Source organism: Capsicum annuum, chromosome 6, assembly GCF_002878395.1.
Source record: "Capsicum annuum cultivar UCD-10X-F1 chromosome 6, UCD10Xv1.1, whole genome shotgun sequence".
NCBI classification, from domain to species: Eukaryota; Viridiplantae; Streptophyta; class Magnoliopsida; order Solanales; family Solanaceae; genus Capsicum; species Capsicum annuum.
Window position 1 is genome coordinate 22,543,658 of NC_061116.1, and position 20,672 is coordinate 22,564,329.

The window sequence follows — 20,672 nt, forward strand, 5'->3', positions numbered from 1 at the left end:
ATTCAGCCTTACCCAGTCCAATATAATATCTCTACCGACCCTTTGTAAAGCTACGCTGCTTCTCTGTGTTTTCCCCATTAGCTCTCTTATTTTGCGCAACAACTTTGTTCAGACAACTACTGTTCTCTCACTCACTCGTATCAACCTCAGCAAAATCGAAAAGGCAAAGCAAATATGTTTTTCCACATAGTGTTAGAGAGAAACATGCAACTTCATCCTCGTCACTTCGGTCGGGACCTTCGTGAAAAACTTGTCTCCAAACTCATGAAAGATGTTGAAGGCACTTGCAGGTTCCCATTCAATTCATAAAAATAAATTAACCCTAATTCATACTCCCTCCTCCCCAATTTACGTAGCATCTATCGAAATTTCGTGATTCAAACAAGTCTTTCTTTGACAGTCACTTAAATTACAGTATTTTTTCTTTTTACCTAGTTTTTGAAAAAATTTAAAGATTTCATGTCCGAATTCAGCGTCAAAATTGAACAGTTTAATTCTCAAAATCCGTGCCACTTAAATTGGGACGGATTATAATCACTCCGTTCCAATTTATGTGAGTCTTAAATAATGAATTACTGTGGCTTTTACTATTTTTTCTGACCTAGTTTTCAAATTTTTTTAAGATTTCATTCCCATTCAAGGTTAATATTAAACAGTTTGATTCGTCATACCACATAAGTTGGGACTAAGGGAGTATTGAATTTCAGCTTTTTTTTTTTTTTTTTTTAAAATCTTCTTTTAATATTTGAATTTCGTCTTTTTCGTGTTTAAATTGCATTTTTTCTCTTGCATTAATGTTGAATTTCGCATTGTTTTCCTTGCTTTAATGTTGAATTTCCCATTGTTTTCCTTGCTTTAATGTTAAATTTCGGTTTAAATTGATTTTTAAGATTTTGGGTTCTTTTCAGTGGTAGACATGGTTTCATAGTGGCGATTACTGGAATTGAAAGTGTTGGGAAAGGTTTAATTCGTGATGGAACGGGTTTTGTTACTTTCCCAGTGAAGTATCAATGTGTTGTGTTTCGACCTTTCAAAGGTGAGATTTTGGAAGCTGTTGTGACCATGGTTAACAAGGTAAGAAATTCTTTTTTTTTTATTGCACTCTCAACTCTCCTGTGTCTTTTCCTTTTGTTTCATGGTTCCCAAGAAAAAAAGCCATTCTTCAAAGGATGCAAAATTTTCCTCTTTTCTGTTGTTTATGCTAATTTCACTATCTGATGGAAGTAGAAATAACTAACTGAACAGTTTACAAGACAAAGAAAGTCATGTGGTGAAATAATATACAGGTTCTGGTTCTGAATGAAAATGTATGCTAGAAGCATGATTTAAGCTTTCAGCAGTGTGGTGAACTAGGAATTTGGAAAGATAGAGAAAATATTAGGTGATATCACTATCTAATTTTTTAGTCTGTGAGTCCAATCTGGAATTCTAATGTTCAATGAATTTTTGGTTACTTGTCAATAGTTCCATTGAGGATGATTCCCTTCATGCAAAGTTACAAACAGCTTCCTTTCTCTCTTTTAAGTGATTCGAGTATAAAATCTTTTGATCTATGCCCTTTTGTCCACTTCAAATGTCTCAAAGGAACACTAATTTAACTTTTGGAGGATAGTTTAGTTGGTCTCTTTCTTGAACCCCTTCCTTGTAAGAAAAGCAAATTTATAAGGTTGAAGAAAATAGAGAAGAAAAGATCTAAGCTTATCTGTAAATGGAAGCTTTTGTTCAAATTAGAGTTTTAAGACTATTGACAAATGAAGGAATAGCTTTACTCAGCCTTTTTGGCTGAGATCAAGTGTAGTACCTGTTCTTATCAGTTTTAAGACTACTACCAAGTGAAGGAATAGCCTAATGGAAGAAACCCTACACCTCTGACTATAAGTTTGACTGTTTGAATCACCTGAGAGGAAAGCAGGATAAGACCACTATTGAGTTCCTGGGTAGGTGGGTTGGGAGGGGGGGGGGGGGGTTACCATATGAAAAGATTGGAGTGTTATCTCTTTGACAAAGCAAAATTAGCATGAAAGTGTAGTCTCTGGTAAGATATAGTATCCAAAACTTCCTTTCTTCTGGACGGGTTAGTTGCCGAACGACCAGTAACTTTTACTGTCCATTATTGTCCTCTTCTTGCTAAATACTAGTTTTGGGTTTGTATGAGATAACAAAACAATGTAATTAAGATTCTTCAATTGAGATTTAGATTGATTGATAGGCATATAGATTTTTTTATAGTATTGATTGATAGCTTGATCTATAGATACTTTATGATTGTGAAATATTGCACATGGGAGTTAGGCTAAGTAAGAAATTTTGATCGCATTATAGTTGTTCATAATTTATATGCTGTGAATAAGCTGGCAAAAATACTGACATGGCTGTAGTCCATATATCCAACTCTATGTAGTTTGGGGCTGAGGTGATTAATTGATTGATTGACCTTATTGGCCAATGATGGAGATTTTTAACTTCAAAATGTTTCTGTCAAAGATAATCAGGGTTGTCATTAGCTGTACTATGTAGGGGTAATAGGACACCCGGAATGTTTAGGTGTGTCACTTGGATTTCAGGTATAGTTTGGGGGTACTTGTTCCTTATCCCTAATTTATATGTAACGAATGAACTGACTTGAATAGCGCGACATGGATGTAGACAATCATTTATCCGACTCTTTGTAGTTTGGGACTGCGGTGATTGATTGATTGGCTTATGTTTGTACTTTATGATTATAGAATATTGCATATGCCAATTTTTACAAGGCAAAAATTTTTCATTGACATTAGTCTTGTTAGAGAACCCCTAATTTAGTTTACAAGATAAATGAAATACTATCACAGTTACCAATTTCCAAAAATAAGAAGAAGATAATTACTACCAGTTAGGAATGAAGTGAAGGGGAGCCTTGAAGTAACTGGTAAAGTTGCTACCATGTAATCCGTAGGTCACTGGTTCAAGCCGTTGAAACAACCCCTTGCAGACATGTAAGGTGAGGTTGCGTACAATAGACTCTTGTGGTCTGGCCCTTTCACGGACCCCGTGCATAGCGGGAGCTTTAGTGCACCGGGCTGCAATTTTGTTTTTTAGTTAGGAATGTAGTGTGCCTGCGTGTAGAAGAATGGATGTAAAATAGTCATCAATATAGTTGTTTCCTTTGTGTTGCAGTATAGTTGATTGGTTAATCATTAATGTTAGTTTTTCTCCGTCTACTTATATATATTTTATCTGTGTGTGTAATATTGCAGATGGGATTTTTTGCTGAAGCAGGGCCCGTGCAGATTTTTGTTTCAAATCATGTGAGTTTGTTCTCCAATCTTTAATATTTACACCAGGATCTGTTCATTACCATACATGCTGCACATTTTCTTAGCGTGGCATATTACAAGCTCATTACCTGCTTTATGCATGACCACATGCGCCAATTTGAAATATGGAAATTTAATTTGAGCAGTAGATGCACTGATAAACACATTGATTACCTGTCCTTTGCATGTATTTTCTATCGTAAAAGCATGAATATCGACTTTTCTTAGAAAGGTAAATTATTGATTCTTCAAAGATTTTTTTGTTCAATCTTTCATAAACGTGTCTACATTTTCTTTGTGTTTATTTTCCCTTTGATTTCGGAACCCCTTTGGTGATGCAAACTCTTAACGGATTAGTTTGAACCAGAGGGTTCCATCACTATAACAAATCTGATATTCCAACTACTTATTCTGTTTTCTAATGTGTTAATTCAAATAAAAAAATGAAGAAGGAACCCAGAGTTCAAACGTGGTAGTTCTCATATGATATTAGCTTCTCATATCAGTGGAAGCGTGATGCAGAAAGGAGCGAGAGGTATAGTGAAGTGATGCGGGCATATCATTAAAATGAAGCGCAATTTAAAAGAAAAAAAAGACTGAATAGAGCATTCAAACAGTAAAACAAAACGAAAAGACCACAACAATTATATAATCGACAATATAGACAATATATATCTAAGCAGAAGTTGAAATTAAACACAAAAATCATAGGTTTGATTACTGAAACGCCTGCTGCAAAATAGACTAGCAAAGCAACACAAACAATAATAGTAAAGCAGTTCAACAAAAATAGCAAAAAAAACCAAAAAAAAGAAGAAAAATCAAATCTAAATAATAATGTTTCAACATCTAATTCTTGGTTCTTCTAAAGCTCATCTATTTCATCAAGATTGTCTAAATACTCATCTACTTCATCAAGATTGTCGAAATCTTGTGTTCCTTCATTATCATCATATTGCTCATCATCTTCAACTTCCTCATATTCCTCAACTTGGCTTGAAGTAGCAGCTTCTTTTCCCTTGTTATGTTACTTTGAAGTATTCCTCCTTTAACCATAAAATCAAATGGCGTGACTTTTTTTTTTTAATTTAAAATTAATCCTAACAATAAAATCAATAAGATGCGCTCGCATCGACTCGCTTCTCGCATGACACTGTGATGCACCTGCTTCTGTAAGGTTGGCTCTCATCAGCCACACACAGCGAGAGGGGTTCACATCACTTCACATCATCGCATTATGGGACGATGCGAGCGCATTCTTGAACATTGTCTCAAATGATATTAGCTTATGTTGAATACCTAGTTTAAGATTATCTATGTAACTACTAAGTAGTCTCTCTCTCTCTATATGGAAAAGACATCAAAATCACCCCAAACTATATACCGAAAGGCAATTTCACACTCAATCTAATATGCCGATCTATTACACCCCCAATTTTGTTTAAAGTGAAATTATGAAAAGACATCAAAATCACCCCAAACTGTATACCAAAAGGCAATTTCTCACTCAATCTAATATGCCGATTTATTACACCCCCAATTTTGTTTAAAGTGAAATTATTACCCCCTTCCTAAAATAATTTTAGATTCTATGTGGAGTGGTGTTATACACGACTTGACACGTGTATAATATGATTTTAATTTTTTTCACACTTTCCCGTAATATTTCTTGCTTTTATTTCCCAAAACAAGTGTCTTCCTAGGTTCTTTCTGCTCCCCCATAGCATATAGTATCTCTTTCTTAGATCTTTTCTTCTTTCTTCTCCATCGTTGACAAGTTGAAGGGAAAAAAGAAATGGAAGAGAGAAAGAAGGAATAGTAAGACGATCATGAAAGGTGGAAGCTATTGACAGTAGAGTGTCGACTAGCGACAATAACGCCATTGTTCGGTGAAGCAAATAGAAATTTTTAGATCTGTAAAATTGCTTCGAAAATTTGATATTAAATTGAAAATCGTATGTTTGTATTCTTAATATGTAATGAAAAATTAAGTATGTTATTAATGGCTTATGGCTGAAAGGACATTTTGGTGGTTGTGGGTGCTGCTCTGGTTGAAATAGCGCGGCAGAAAAGGAGTGATCATTTTCTTCGTTGGATTTTCGACAAGTGAATGAAAAAAGTCATGAATGTTATGTGTGAATATCATGAGATTTTCAGTACGAGTTGTTATCTTCCTCAATTGTTTTTTCCAGTGGTCTTAGTGGTCTTCTCTGATGAGTTTAACCCCAAAAAATTATGATTTTCATGAATAAATCAAATACCATGAACTTTTTGATGAAAGTCATTATCTTTTTCACTCCTTTCTTTTTTTCTTAGAGTTCATTTTTCAAAGTTTCAAGGGGTAAGGCTGGAAATGCTTTCATGGCGGATGAAGTTGAGAAATATTTGGGATAGTGAACTGATGAAGAAGAACCCAAACAGAAAGGAAAAAGAAAAGTTTTTTTTTTAAAAAGTGCCCCCCACAAATAAAATGATAAATAAGAAAGAGGATTAATATAATTAATGTATTAAAAAAGAAAGAATACTTAATTAGTTATATAATGACCAATAAAATCATGCCAAGTGTGTAAGTTTGTCATTTTAAGATTTTTCAACTTCTCACGCACTTTAGGAAGGTGAATGCACTTGTTTTGCCATGTCGCCTTCTAAGGTGGTAATAATATCACTTAGAACAAGGTTGGGGGGTGGAATAGGCCGCCAGATAAGTTTGAGGGTGGTATAGTTTAGGATGGTTTTGATGTCTCTTCCCTATCTATCTATCTATCTATATACACACACACATATATGTATATATGTATATATACGTATATATACGTATATGTATATGTATGTATTTCTTGTGTGATTCTCGACCTTATCATTTGTACTCGTTAGATGTTCCACCGAGCTAATCTATTAAAAAAACAAAATAAAAAAAATTCTGCCAAGCTAAATGGGTACTCTGCATAATATAAATAGTCCTTAAGAGTTGTGTTTAGGATCAAATTGTTCATGGAACTCATGTTAGACATTTTTAGAATTAAACTGTATTGAGTTTATCACCTTAAGTGAACTTCATTGATGCCTAGATTATCTAAGGAGTGTATTTGTGACTATTCAGTATTCACTAGTGGTGGTGGGAATCCCAGTAGAGGGAAAAGGGTGCGGCCTGATGGTCAACTAAGCGGTTAAAAACTTTGGAGGCTATGGTTCAAATCTCCGCTGAGACAAAAAAATTTGCAAAACACATTTGAGTTATTTCTTTTTGTTTGCCTATGCCTTAGTGGAAAGAGTTACCCGGTAACTTTGCTGGTATTAGTTGAACAGGTCTTAGTTCTTTATACTCTCTGTAAAGCTTTTATCTTCAGTATGTTCTTCTATTCAACTTTTTCTTGAAATTGGACCCTCTTTACATTGTCATACCCTATTTTTACCTGAGGTTAAAACGAGCACGATGTTATGGATTCTAAAAGAATGAAAATTTGCACAGAGTCGCCACCTAATTTTTAAGGAAAATAAGGAAACTTATTGAAGTATTAACATGTGATTAATGTTTTTAGTCTGCAAAAAATCAATTGAGATTCTAGGTAAGGATTAAAGTTATTCTGAAGGAAAGGGGTTAGGCATCCTTTAGAATCCACAAATGTGGTATCCGGCTAGACTAAATTTTTCAAAGAGGGAGGAGCTATAAAAAATAATGTAGAAGTGTATGTATTAAATATAAAATAATATAAATGTTTAAAATTATGTAAAGATGTATGTATATTAAATATATAAATAAAACATGTTATTATAAAAAATGTAAAAGATATGTATAAAAATACATGTGAAAAGAAAAGTATTTTATGTTGTGTGAAAGAAAGTATATCTTGATATGTCATGAAGAGAAAGAGAAATATCATGTTTTTTGTTTGATTAAAGTTTATGAAAACGTAAAAGATTTACTTTAACAAAAAGATCACAATGTTTATGATGTCAAAGTATGTAAACTAATTTGATTAATTTAATTTATTAGTGTAAACATTAACGACCTAAGTTTGCATAAACGTAAGGTGAAGTTGTATAAAGAAAATTCTGCCCAACACCCCAAAAATAAAGTTTTCACTATAATAACATTTGTACAAATATAAAATACAATACAAAATTAAAAGGGCCTCTTTGAATGCAATTCTCGACGAGTAATCCAAATAACCTGTATAAACGCTTGTAAAAATGTTAGTAACGAATAAATAATAATCAAACATTGAACAAGTATATGTGTATATAAATATTTAAAGAGATTTTTTTGTTAAAAAGTGGGCTCAGATAAAGTCGTGACTGCGAAATGGTTGCTCAATTAATTGGCCGTCCTAAATCGTTTTGCTACGAAGTGGTTGCTCAATTAATTGGCCGTCCTAAATTGTCTTGTCAAAATCTGAATTGTAAAATCTTGTATTGTTATAAAGTTTCGTCATCGCCCAAAAAATATTTATTTATTACGTATGTATACGTAAAAAATCCGTCTTTTGTTTACGAAGGCCTCAAAATTAATAATAATTTTTTCATTGGTCAAATGTGTAGTATCCATTCACTATCAGTGTAAATAAATGAGGACGACAAAAATCGTCCAAAAATCACTCCAACAGCAGCAAACTCAAGACAAAAAATGGTCAATAACAGTGATAATAAAATAGCAAAGCAAACAGAGACAAACATACTATCTAATTAATTCAAATATCTATCCAAACGGCTTTGACTAGATCTGTGTAGTAAAAGAAAAATATTAGAGAAAAGTGGCGGCTCGTGGCTGTTTCTCGGTGTTGGTAGCGGCTGTTGTAGTGGTTGATGGCGGCAAATCTGGGAAGAAATTCAATGCTCACCGGTCATCACCTCCGGTGAGCTTGCGGTGAGACGTAAAGGGAAATCTTGTAGCGTGGGGGGTGGTATTGTTGGGCGGCTGTTTCGGGGAAGAAAACCGTGTGGAGGTGGCGCGTGAGATCGGATGAACTGTTGGTATCTACGGAGAAGACGAAAGCTTAAAAATGGAAACTATGTAGTAGGCGTCTGTATGTATGTTTATATGTGTGTCATTGCTGTTGATGGTAAAAAATGAAACAAAAATGGAGGTTGTTTTTCTATGTATGCGTGTGTTTGTGTGTTTTTATATATATTTTTTGTGTTTGTTTTGAAGAGTGGAATAAATAAAATATGCTTCTATATTTATGAATGTGTGTGGGTTTGCAATGTGTGTGGGTTTGCAAAGAAAAAATGTTTATGAGTTGTAAAAAATAAATATATGTGTATTTTGAAAGAGAGGAAAAAATGAACAAAAATGTGTGTCCAAAATGTATCCTCCCACCACCTATTTATACAAAAAATTGAGCATTCCTTTTATCCAATGGATAAAGGAGTGTCCTCTCTTTTTATAATAGAGCACCCTTAGGTCCTTAAGTTATTGGCCAAAGGATTTTCATCCTTTTGACCAATGGATAAAGTAATTATCCAAAGGGTAGTGTCATTGAGTGGTCATTGTCAGATGTGACAAGACAACACTAAGTGGTTATTGTCGGACGTGACAAGACATTATTGTATAGTCATTGTCGGATGTGATAAGACATCGAATTATTATACTGCACAAAAATAATTGATTCGACTCAGCGTTTGCAGACTGTAAAATATAGATGTTGAATAAAAAAATGTAAAAAATATTAAAATTATTAAAATATAATTAATTTAAAAATACTATAATATATATATATATATAACGTCATGTCGTGCACCTGTGCGGATGATTGTAAAATGTTAAGAACGCTAATGAATTGATAAAAATTCTAAAATTATTAAAATTATTAATAAATTATAAAAAATAAAAATATGATAAAAAATTGATGAAAATCCTAAAGAAAGGATAATTATCAATAATTTATCAAACAATTGTAAAAAGATGTGAAAATTATGCTTCGTGCCTTTTAACTAATAAAAAGCCTGAAGACGTTAATTTTAGGCACGGAGAGCAAAAATGGGTGTCAACAGTTGCTCCTTTTCATTTGAGGACGATGTAGAAGTCTTCAAATGAAAATGTTGACGTGTAGCCAATTTTGCTCGACAAAAATGATTTGAAGAAAATTCGATCGAACTCCAATTTAAAGTTACCTACATACTCGAGTTGTATGAGAATCAGATCAATGTAGTTCAAAAAATGTAAGCAAATCGCCCTGTTGTTAAGGGTGAGAGATCATGCGAAATGATTATTGGGAGAAGGACTAATTGGAAACAAAAATGGTCATCTATTTTCGATGCCCCTTTCAAAATTGCCCCTGTGAGATGTTGGAGACGTAAGATTGTGTACTTGCTGGGGAGAAAGAATGATTACGGTTATGATGATCAAACTCTGAACAGAGCTTTCTAAATATCTCGAGTGTTACGAGAATCAGGTCATTGTAATTCGAATCATAGCAATATCAAAATTTGCCTCAGTGTAGAGTTATGGTGACACTGGGTTCCTTCAAGGATGACAACAAAGATTTTAATACGAATGGAATGAATACGGGTGCTTGTTCCAAAATTGACTATTTGGGTAGCTGGAAATGAGTAGATGTCGGATAGCACTATTTGCTGAGGACTTTGAGGGAAAAAGAGATTGCGAATTTTCAAAGATTGCCCCACTATAAGATTAAGAAGACATTGAGTAATGATAATAAGGATTATAAAAATGAGAGTTTTGGGTCGAGTTGAGTTTAGTTTTTTCGTCAAAATTCCTGACGTAACTAGGGATCACTAACATTCTGCTAGCTTGCCCCAGTTTGCTGCTAAGAGGATAGTTCCACGTTGTACTGCATGTTCTAGTATTGTCTTTGTTTTTTAAGGCAATCCGCCTGGCGGGGTGATAACTGAAATGTTAATAGCCTCCGTCAGCTGAGCAGTAATTGAAATGTAAATAGCCTCCGTCGGCTGAGCAGTTGATGAAATATAAATAGCCTTCGTCGGCTGAGCAATTGCTGAAATGTAAATAGCCTCTGTCGGTTGAAATGTAAATAGCCTCCGCCGGCTGAAATGTAAATAGCCTTCGTCGGCTGAAATGTAAATAGCCTCCGCCGGCTGAAATGCTTGTTGATGAAGTGAAAGTTGCATTATATGCCCTATTGTTGGGGGCGGGCGTGCCCTGTCCTATTGTTCGGGGCGGACTTGCCTTGTGTTATGTTAGAGTTTTGTGAACATCTGTTAGTACTTGATGACTGAGTCTTAATGGGGATATCCCTTTAATGCGACATCAAGAAATTTCTTTTAGAGTTGGAAAGTATTAGCGAATGAATTGATAAAACCTGTCTTCCTGGCTTGTGATAGAGATGTGATGTTGAGTTTCTGATGGAATGTTGTAAGATACTTAACACGTGCCTCCTTGAGCATTATTATGACCTGCAAGATTCGAGAAGATTCTTTAGTGTCTTGGAATAATTATGGATAAATTGACGACACCTGGATTCTCAGCTTGTGATAGTGAGGCAGTATTTAAGCTTTCAAAATGTTTGAACCTTTATTGTAGCGATGTTGTACCTGCGCTCAAATAAAGTTTCTTAGTTTGGGGAGGGGATGTTGATTTTGTGTTGATCAAGAACTCGGCCTAGCAGCTATCTTGTCCTTCAATCTTTCGACAATCGGTAATCTATTGGGATTAGGAGTAGTGACACTTCCTAACTCCACATAATGTGCTTATACTAGTATGTCTTCTGGTGGGAACTTTCTTCATCTTGATCTTCGCTTTCGGGCTTCCATCAAAGTGATGTGGTTATTGTGGCTTGAGATGATAAATGAAATTTGAAAAGATGTAAAAGATTATGTTGTTGATATGATCGAGCTTGACTTAAGCTGCCTACATATCAAGTCAAAACGTAGTTTCGTGTGAGGGGAATCAAGAAAAATTTGGCCACAAGGGTGGGTATGTGGAGAATGGTAAGGTTGATAATCATGAGCTTGCTTTGGAAACCATGTAGAGAAATTGAGATGCAAATCATGAGATATTATCTTTTAACAATATTTGTAAAGAAGATCTTTGGTTAAGTGGTGAAAGTATCTTCTGTAGTGACCCTTGGTGCGTTTTTCTCAATGTTGTAGTCAATTCATCCCCCGTTGATGTCTTGTAGCTCTAATGATGTCTTGCATTATCTGGTACAAATCAACCTTGATTGTAACATTTCCAAATTGAACGTCCTAACCTTCGTTGGTTTTTGAAACATTCTTCAAAATTTAGCCCTAGACTCTTGGAGAGACTTTCTTGATGATTCTTTGCTGCGTATCTTGGGATAGTCTTGATGGATCGTGTCGGGTTTTCTGGATACCATCGCGTTCAAGTTTCGCTCGTCGTTAGGAAAAAAAATAAAATTTTGTATTATAAAGGGGCCAAACCTTATATAGGCTGCCTACGTATCCCGTCGAGGGAAATCAGGTCACACGTAGTTCCAACTACAAAAGGGGAAATGATTCTACTTAAGTACGACCGAACTCGACGAGGGTTGCCTACGTATCTCACCATGAGAAATCAAGTCAGAACGTAGTTCTGATACATGATAATTAGAGGAGATCCTATGCCTTCAAATATAGGACTCTATTTATTGTCTCTGAGTCGATCAACTTGGATTCGTCTATATCGTATTCCCGCTAAAGTTAGCGCTTCTCTGTAGAGTGGCTTATATGAAGGCCCCGCTGGCTCGACGTGGAGGATGGTGTCTCTCACGTCATATACACTTCTATTTTCATGATTGGGCACCGAATCATTATTTGCATTTGGTTGCTCTTCGACACATTGGATTGCCCCGGCCTTGATCAAGCACTCAATTCTATGCCTTAACCTATTACAATCTCCACTATCGTGCCCCGAAACTCCAGAGTGGAAAGCACATCGCTTTGTTTCATCGAACCATTTAGGTAATGTATTAGGAATCTTCGCCAACTCCGGTCGCAATAAATTTATAGCTCTCAGTCTCTCAGAAAGTGTCAATGGTTCAATAAATTTAGTGCAGCTTCGATTGCGCTTACCCTTGGAATTTTGTCTTAGCGCAAAAGGTGTCGGATTTTGATAAACTGACAATTGGATTGGTACGCATGGTTGTGGGAGCTTGTACTAACTGATAGCATTTAGGTATTGGAGTTTCTAGCGATAAAAAATTAGGAGGGCGCGGTAGAGTAGCCGTGGATGGATGTGTGGGATCCTTTCCTTGGTGTAGTTCTCCTCTTAACGTCTTGAGTTGTTGCTCCAAAAGAAGCATACGTTCATTATCTTGTCTTTTGAAAATTCCTGATACGTTTGCCAGCGTTGGAACACTTCTGGTCCGGTCGACGGTATTGGTGTTTATTATATAGCTTAAGTCGGCTAGTTCTATCGATCAACACAATCAACCTCTATCGGGGAATAATGCAAACACAAATGAAAGTTCAAGAGTTAGTTCATGTCGATGGACAAGCACTTTCAGACAACGTCGAGTAAGCGTATCTTATATTGTGGAGCCTCATTTTGCCAGAGGTAGGCCTTCGTCCAAACAAACTGATATAGATGAATCTAGATTTTGACACATTTTGGATTCAGAACAATTTTAAGTTTTCTTGAAGAAGGAATGTATCCAACAAGGGCGGCTAAAAGAGGCCTGTATAGTCGATAAGAATTGATAGAAGCGGGCTAAAATGATGCCTTTAAAAGAGTGAGTATCTCAAGTCTTGTTATTGATGAATGAGGATCTTGTGGTAGAGATATCTAACGGAGGAGAAGTATCGATGATGCCTCACGCTCATTGGCTGGAAAGAGTTAGAAGTGGGTGAAGACGAATAATATTCCACATTCGTTGTTTTGAAGAAGGGTGTCAAATAATTGTAGAGTTCTGAATAATATTCTACGTCTGTTGACTAGAAAAAAGAATCAAACATTGGAAGAATGCTTGACGACATTCCACTCTAGTTTGGATCAAAAAAGAAAAAGTTAGACGTAGGTGGAGTTTTTAGTGACATTCCTATCTGCGGATTTGAAGAGAAAGTCGAACGAAAGCAAAGCATTTTTAGAACACTCGGCTTACTGAGAAAGATATTTGTGAAGCGGAGTTTTAACAACACTCTGTATTCGTGAAAATGGTGTCAAATGTTGGCTAGTTTGGGTAATACTTTGTTTATGGACGTGAAAATGATGTCGAATAAAGGAAGAGTAAAAGAAGGCCAATTTGATTGTTCTGAATTCATTAATGTTCGATTTCTGGATTATCTGAATCAGTTCTAACACAAAATATGTCATAAAGGTTTCATAACCTTTTGACGAAAGGGTGGCTTCCTAGTTGCGAAGACGATACCTTGGACCGTCCCGCCTAAGGTATATGCAATATGACCTATTACTAGAGTAGGATTTTTTCCTAAATGTTCAAGAGTGGGACTGAATATTTGCGAGAAGGTGCATTAACCTAACTGCACCAACTCTGAAACTAAGGAATCCAAAGAAGGTTCGGAGGAGTGCTGTACACCCCTCGCGTGTACCACAGTGTGTGAATTGTGTACGGCCAAAGACTCGATAGAAAAATGCAAGTGATAAAGCAGTAACAAGTAGTGTTATTCAAACAAATAAGGAACGCAAGTTTGGATTTGGCTTGCGTCCTTTCACACATAGCATGATATAAAAATACGTAAAACAAATAACATAATAAAGCATAATAATCCTAAACTAAGCATGAAAAAAAAATGTAAAGAATTTATGAGCAAATTCACATAATTTGCAGTGTAATAGGTAAAGAATTTAATCATATACAAAAAATGTAAAAATACCTCCCTCGATTGAAAATCGAGTCGATCATGTTTAGAACGTCTCCTCAACCCCAGCAGAGTCGCCATTCAGTCATATCCTATTTTTACCTGAGGTTAAAACGAGCACGATTTATGGACTCTAAAAGAATGAAAATTTGCACAGAGTCGCCACCTAATTTTAAGGAAAATAAGGAAACCTATTGAATCAGTATTAACATGTGATTAATGTTTTTAGTCTGCGAAAAACCAATTGAGATTTTAGGTAAGGGTTCAAGTTATTCCAAAGGAAAGGGGTTAGGCATCCTCCAGAATCCACAAGTGTGGTACCCAGCTAGACTAAATTTTTCAAAGAGGGAGGAGGTATAAAAAATAATATAGAAGTGTATGTATTAAATATAAAATAATATAAATGTTTAAAATTATCTAAAGGTGTATGTATATTAAATATATAAATAAAACATGTTATTATAAAAAATGTAAAAGATATGTATAAAAATACGTGTGAAAAGAAAAATATTTTATGTTGTGTGAAAGAAAGTATATCTTGATATGTCATGAAGAGAAAGAGATATATGTTTATGAAAAAGTAAAGATTTACTTTAACAAAAGATCACAATGTTTATGATGTCAAAGTATGTAAACTAATTTGATTAATTTAATTTAATAGTGTAAACATTAACGACCTAAAGTTGCATAAACGCGAGGTGAAGTTGTATAAAGAAAATTCCGCCCAACACCCCAAAAATAAAGTTTTACTATAATAACATTTGTACAAATATAAAATACAATACAAAATTAAAAGGGCCTCTTTGAATGCAACTCTCGACGAGTAATCCAAATAACCTGTATAAACACTTGTAAAAATGTTAGTAACGAATAAATAATAATCAAAATAAATTGAACAAATATGTGTGTATATAAATATTTAAAAAGATATTTTTTTGTTAAAAAGTGGGCTCAGATAAAGTCGTGACTGCGAAATGGTTGCTCAATTAATTGGCCGTCCTAAATCGTTTTGCTACGAAGTGGTTGTTCAATTAACTGGCCATCCTAAATCGTCTTGTCTAAATCTGAATTGTAAAATCTTGTATTGTTATAAAGTTTCGTCATCGCCCAAAAAATATTTATTTATTATGTATGTATACGTAAAAAGTCCGTCTTTTGTTTACGAAGGCCTCAAAATTAATAATAATTTTTTCATTGGTCAAATGTGTAGTATCCATTCACTATCAGTGTAAATAAATGAGGACGACAAAAATCGTCCAAAAATCACTCCAACAGCAGCAAACTCAAGGCAAAAAAATGGTCAATAACAGTGATAATAACATAGCAAAGCAAACAGAGACAAACACACTATCTAATTAATTCAAATATCCATCCAAATGGCTTCGACCAGATTTGTGTAGTAAAAGAAAAAAATTGGAGAAAAGGGGCGGCTCGTGGCTGTTTCTCGGTGTTGGTAGCGGCTGTTGTAGTGGTTGATGGCGGCAGATCTGGGAAGATATTCGATGCTCACCGGTCATCACCTCCGGCGAGCTTGCGGCGAGACGTAAAGGGAAAGCTTGTAGCGTGGGGGGTGGTATTGTTGGGCGGCTATTTCGGGGAAGAAAATCGTGTGGAGGTGGCGCGTGAGATCGGATGAACTGTTGGTATCTACGGAGAAGACGAAAGCTTAAAAATGGAAACTATGTAGTAGGCGTCTGTATATATATTTATATGTGTGTCATTGCTGTTGATGGTAAAAAATGAAACAAAAATGGAGGTTGTTTTTCTATGTATGCGTGTGTTTGTGTGTTTTTATATATATTTTTTGTGTGTTTTGAAGAGAAAAATGGAATAAATAAAATATGCTTGTATATTTATGAATATGTGTGTGAGTTTGCAAAGGAAAAATGTTTATGAGTTGTAAAAAATAAATATATGTGTATTTTGAAAGAGAGGAAAAAATGAACAAAAATGTGTGTCCAAAATGTATCCTCCTACCACCTATTTATACAAAAAATTGAGCACCCCTTTTATCCAATGGATAAAGGGGTGTTCTCTCTTTTTATAATAGAAACCCTTAGGTTCTTAAGTTATTGGCCAAAGGATTTTCATCCTTTTGACCAACGGACAAAGTAATTATTCAAAGAGTAGTGTCATTGAGTGGTCATTATCAGATGTAACAAGACAACACTAAGTGGTTATTGTCGGACGTGACAAGACATTATTGCGTAGTCGTTGTCGGATGTAATAAGACATCGAATTATTATACTGCACAAAAATAATTGATCTGACTCAGCATTTGCGGACTGTAAAATATAGATGTTGAATAAAAAAATGTAAAGAATATTAAAATTATTAAAATATAATTAGTTTAAAAATATTATAAAAATATATATATATATATATATAACGTCATGTCGTGCACCTGTGCGGGTAATTGTAAAATGTTAAGAATGATAATGAATTGATAAAAATCTTAAAATTATTAAAATTATTAATAAATTATAAAAAATAAAAATATGACAAAAAATTGATTAAAATCCTAAAGAAAGGATAATTATCAATAATTTATCAAACAATTGTAAAAAGATGTGAAAATTATGCTTCGTGCCCTTTAACGAACAAAAAGCCTGAAGACGTTAATTTTAGGCACGGAGAGCAAAAATTGGGTGTCGACATACATCAATAACGTTCTTTTAGTTACCTATCAAAGAAAAAAAAAGATCAGTTCAATTGGTTAGCCAAACAAAATATTGGAAACTTGTTAGTTCCTAGACCAAAATATCCAATTTAAAAGCTCAAGAATTTCCGGACTCTGGTATGATGCATTCAAACCGATGCTTGCAAAAGCTTATATAGACCTTTTTCTCACGTCCGTTTGTGTTTGATCCTTGGATTTCCAACAGTTGATACCAGATGACATGGAGTTCCAATCAGGGGATGTGCCAAATTATACAACTTCAGACGGTTCAGTATGTCATTTATTGCTTTCCTTTATCTCTTCTTTTGAAAAAGTTTCAGCTTGTAGATGTGATTCAGTAGTTTGATTTATTCATCTTTTGCAGGTTAAAATTCAGAAGGAAAGTGAAGTTAGACTGAAGATTATTGGAACACGTGTTGATGCTACAGAAATTGTATGTCAACTCTCCTTCTACTTTGTGAATTTTCCTAAATACTTTTGAGTTGATGCACTGGAATTTTGGTTACATTAACATTTCTCACCATTGCCTACGTTAGGTAAGACAGCTGATTTCTCCCTCTGATTTCAGCAGCTAGATATCGGTGTCATTTGCATCCTCCTTTCTAGTTTAGTTGTCATTGTGAAGATCTGTTATTTTTTAATATTGACGACCTCCCTTTTCTCTTTTTGATAACTGTGGTGTCTGAGCCAGCTTGCATGCACCTTGACTAATCCTATGGGTACCTGCTACCTCTCACTAGAGACGGGAGAGATAGTGGATTCATGTTTTCTATTGAGGAACATTAAGTAGCTAGGGATGAAACTAATGTGACCGGAGAGACCTGAAGCAGGGTAGGTAAAGAGGAGGGAATATCTCGGTGAATTTGAGATACAAGGGGATACTATTTTGGTCTACTGTTATGCTAGTCAGTCTCTTTTTTTCTGTCTCCCCCCTCCTTTGGGTAGAAACTATGTTGCTCGGATTGTTCAAAAATGCCTCCACTCTGGTGGTGGTCCTCAAATAGTGTTGCTGTATCCCACCCATCAAGAAGTGAGCAATAGCTAGAAATCATTTAATACTCAAAAATAAAATAAAATTAACAAATCAAGTTATAGTTACATATTATTGGTCATTTAACTTAGTTATATAGAATTAGAGTTAAATTGCAGTGTGGCTTAAATAACAGTTATCTTCTCAACAAAAAGAGCTGCGTCGATAGTGTCCCCAAATTCTAAAATTTGTGTGATGACGAATCAGAAAACGTACAAAAGATAATACCACATAGGTGCTCCATCAGAAACATGCAAAAAGATACAACCAGGTGGGTGTTTACAGTTACAAATCATTGCGGATACTGTGCTACCTATGAGTTGATTGCATTAATAAGAGTGAGCTAAGACTGTGTCAAGAGTATAACCCTTCTCCATAATCTGATCCCAAATCACACAAGTCTCTGAGAGGTTCTTCTCTTGCAAGAGACCTCCAATAATCAATTTGAAGGTGATTTCACTGGGATTCAAGCCTCTAGCTTTCTCTTAAAGACTCCGTGCTTCAGTTACTATAGAAGCCTTGTGAAATCCGCTGATTTCTGCGTATTATACGAGATAAGATCAGGAGCAGCACCATGGAAAATGTTCTGAGCCATCCCTATTTTACCTTTTATGCGTAGGTTATCCATAATAGAGTTGTATAATACACGATCAGGAAAAAGGCCCATGCTGATCATCTGATCAAAAAGTGCCATGGCTACACTAGAATTGCCTTCTTTTAGAGAAGCTTCTATAAGAATTCTAGAAGTTTGAACGTCGGAGACAATTCTGATTTGCTCCATATCCTCGATGAGACTGTATGTCTTCTTAGCTCTAACAATATTGTAAGATACAATATCTACCAAGCCTTTGGTCTCCAGCTTGGCGATCTTTAGCTGATAAGCCTTATCTAATCTATTTACTTGCCTCATATGGAATCTTTGTTATCTCTCTAACATGTTGGTTTTCCATGTCCTATTTCAGTTCTGTATTGGTACGATAAAGGATGATTTCCTGGGTGTGATCAGTGATCCAGGCACGAATGCTTGATACGCTCGAACTTGCTTGACCTTTGTATAGATGCTGCTGCTGTGCCTTTTTGATGAGAAGTGATATTTTTATGGTTGAACTATATTGTAATAGAAGAAACAAATTCTTTTCTATCTATTGACTACAGTAAACTGTAATCTTAAAACTTTTTTTAGAATTGATTAATGTTGAAAAAATATTTGTTTAAATGTCACATGTTGCTGACCATTTGAGCCTCCTTATTTGTAATTTAATATATTTAATTGTATTCTAAAGCTATCATCAATGTTCTTACTTGCTCATACCCTTCTTCGACACCCACTTTGTTTTCAATTTTTTTGTTTTGTTTTGTTCTGATAACTGACTGAATACAATGAAGTCAATAAATCTTGATTGTGCTTTTCAATGGAAAACTAACGTTTGCAGCATTCAACTTTTACTTTATGAATTCATGGTATAGAAACTACCACCCACTGATATTAATTAGATACTAGCAGGGGTGATGTTATTCAATGCTCTGCCTAATTTTTACAACAGGGAAGAATGTAGTAGTAAGATCAATCCTCATTTCTGTAGATACTGAAAACTAGGTAAACGGTTAAATTTTGGGTATTCATAACCTCAGGACTCGATAACAATAACAATAGGACATACTAAAGCTTTGAGCCATGATAAGGCTTTGGGCCATGATAAGTAGTCAATATTCAAAACCCAATTATTAGGGCATCTCATCACACAGTTGGAAATCATGAACATGAACATGGGAATGTCTTAAACATGAAGGAACAATATTTAGTAGTCCTACTTCACCAAAATGGTAACTAACTGCAGCCAGGATTCAAGACTTCGGCTCCATTTGTTTTTTTTAAGATTCAGATGTCTGAATCTGAATGCACATCTGAATGATTAAGATGTTGTCTCTAGATCTGAAAACTGAATGATTAAGACTGTTTGTTTTTCAACATTTGAATGTGTAAAAAAAAATTATTTGTATACATAATAAAAAATTAATTATATATTAAAAAAGTATGTAATTGAATGCAACAAAATTATTAGTATCTTATTGAGAAAAAACATTTATGTTTGTTAGTGATAGTGGAGATGACTTATAATGGTGGTTGCGGTGATGATGATTGATGTTAGTGATTAATAATATTGATGGTGATAATTGTAATGATTGGTATTGTAGTGATTGTTATGATGGTGGCGATTGATGGTGGTGGTGGTTGTTGTGATGTGACGGTGCTTGATGTTAGTAGTTTAAGGTGTTGATTGTGTTGGCTGAAACATGAATGCATGATGATTGACGATGGGTTGGTGCTAGTTGGAGATGTTATTTGTTGTGATGGTGGAGATGATTGTTAGTAGAGATAAATTGTAGCGATGGTACTGGTTGAAGTGGTGGCGTTACTAGTGACAATGGTGGTGGCGGTCAAAGAATGTGTAGAGGTTGTGATGTATTAGCGGTAGTTAGTGGTGGTGCTAGTTGTGATAGATGAGTTGGTTGGTAGTAGGGATTGACCGATAGTGATTGCTGATTAAGGTGTTGTTGACGACAGTGATGACGGTGAATTTAATTAGAATAAAAGAGGTAGTAGGTGTGGTAGCGGTTGATAATTGTGGTTGGTAGCGGTATTTTTTATCGATGGTGGTTGTGATGATGGAGGTGGTTGGTGGTTGACAATGATGACGGTGGCAGAGGTGGTTAGTGGTGTTGACTGCTGAATATGAATAGAGTGATTAATATTATCCATCACCAGAATATCCCTTCAAACCTATTAAGACTTGGTTCTAGATCTGAATGATTAAGACCTATTCAGACCTATTAAGAGTTAAAACTTTAATAAAAAGCAAACGCACTTAATGGTCTGAAGTCTGAACCATTCAGATTCAGATCTCCATTAAGTGCAAACAAATGAGGC

At 35.0% G+C, this 20,672-nt stretch overlaps 1 protein-coding gene and 1 pseudogene across 1 annotated transcript; both read left to right on the forward strand.

Annotated features, from left to right (window-relative positions):
• Positions 1-19,052, forward strand: LOC107873487 (DNA-directed RNA polymerase II subunit RPB7). The gene is made up of 6 exons (XM_016720347.2): positions 1-290; positions 909-1,074; positions 3,237-3,287; positions 16,919-16,984; positions 17,078-17,146; positions 18,706-19,052. Exons 1-6 carry the CDS (start codon positions 175-177, stop codon positions 18,769-18,771), a joined length of 534 nt encoding a protein of 177 aa, XP_016575833.1. The 5' UTR covers positions 1-174; the 3' UTR covers positions 18,772-19,052.
• On the forward strand, positions 1,760-1,864 carry LOC124899947 (annotated as a pseudogene).
• Positions 19,053-20,672: the final 1,620 nt, after the last annotated feature.

What these genes read in the sequence shown, in the direction of transcription:
- LOC107873487 (XM_016720347.2), top strand. Translation starts at nt 175, where the DNA reads ATGTTTTTCCACATAGTGTTAGAGAGAAACATGCAACTTCATCCTCGT. An exon ending in TTGTGACCATGGTTAACAAG is followed by an intron (nt 1,075 to 3,236) that starts GTAAGAAATTCT and finishes GTAATATTGCAG; the next exon opens with ATGGGATTTTTTGCTGAAGC. An exon ending in GTGTTGATGCTACAGAAATT is followed by an intron (nt 17,147 to 18,705) that starts GTATGTCAACTC and finishes GTCCTATTTCAG; the next exon opens with TTCTGTATTGGTACGATAAA.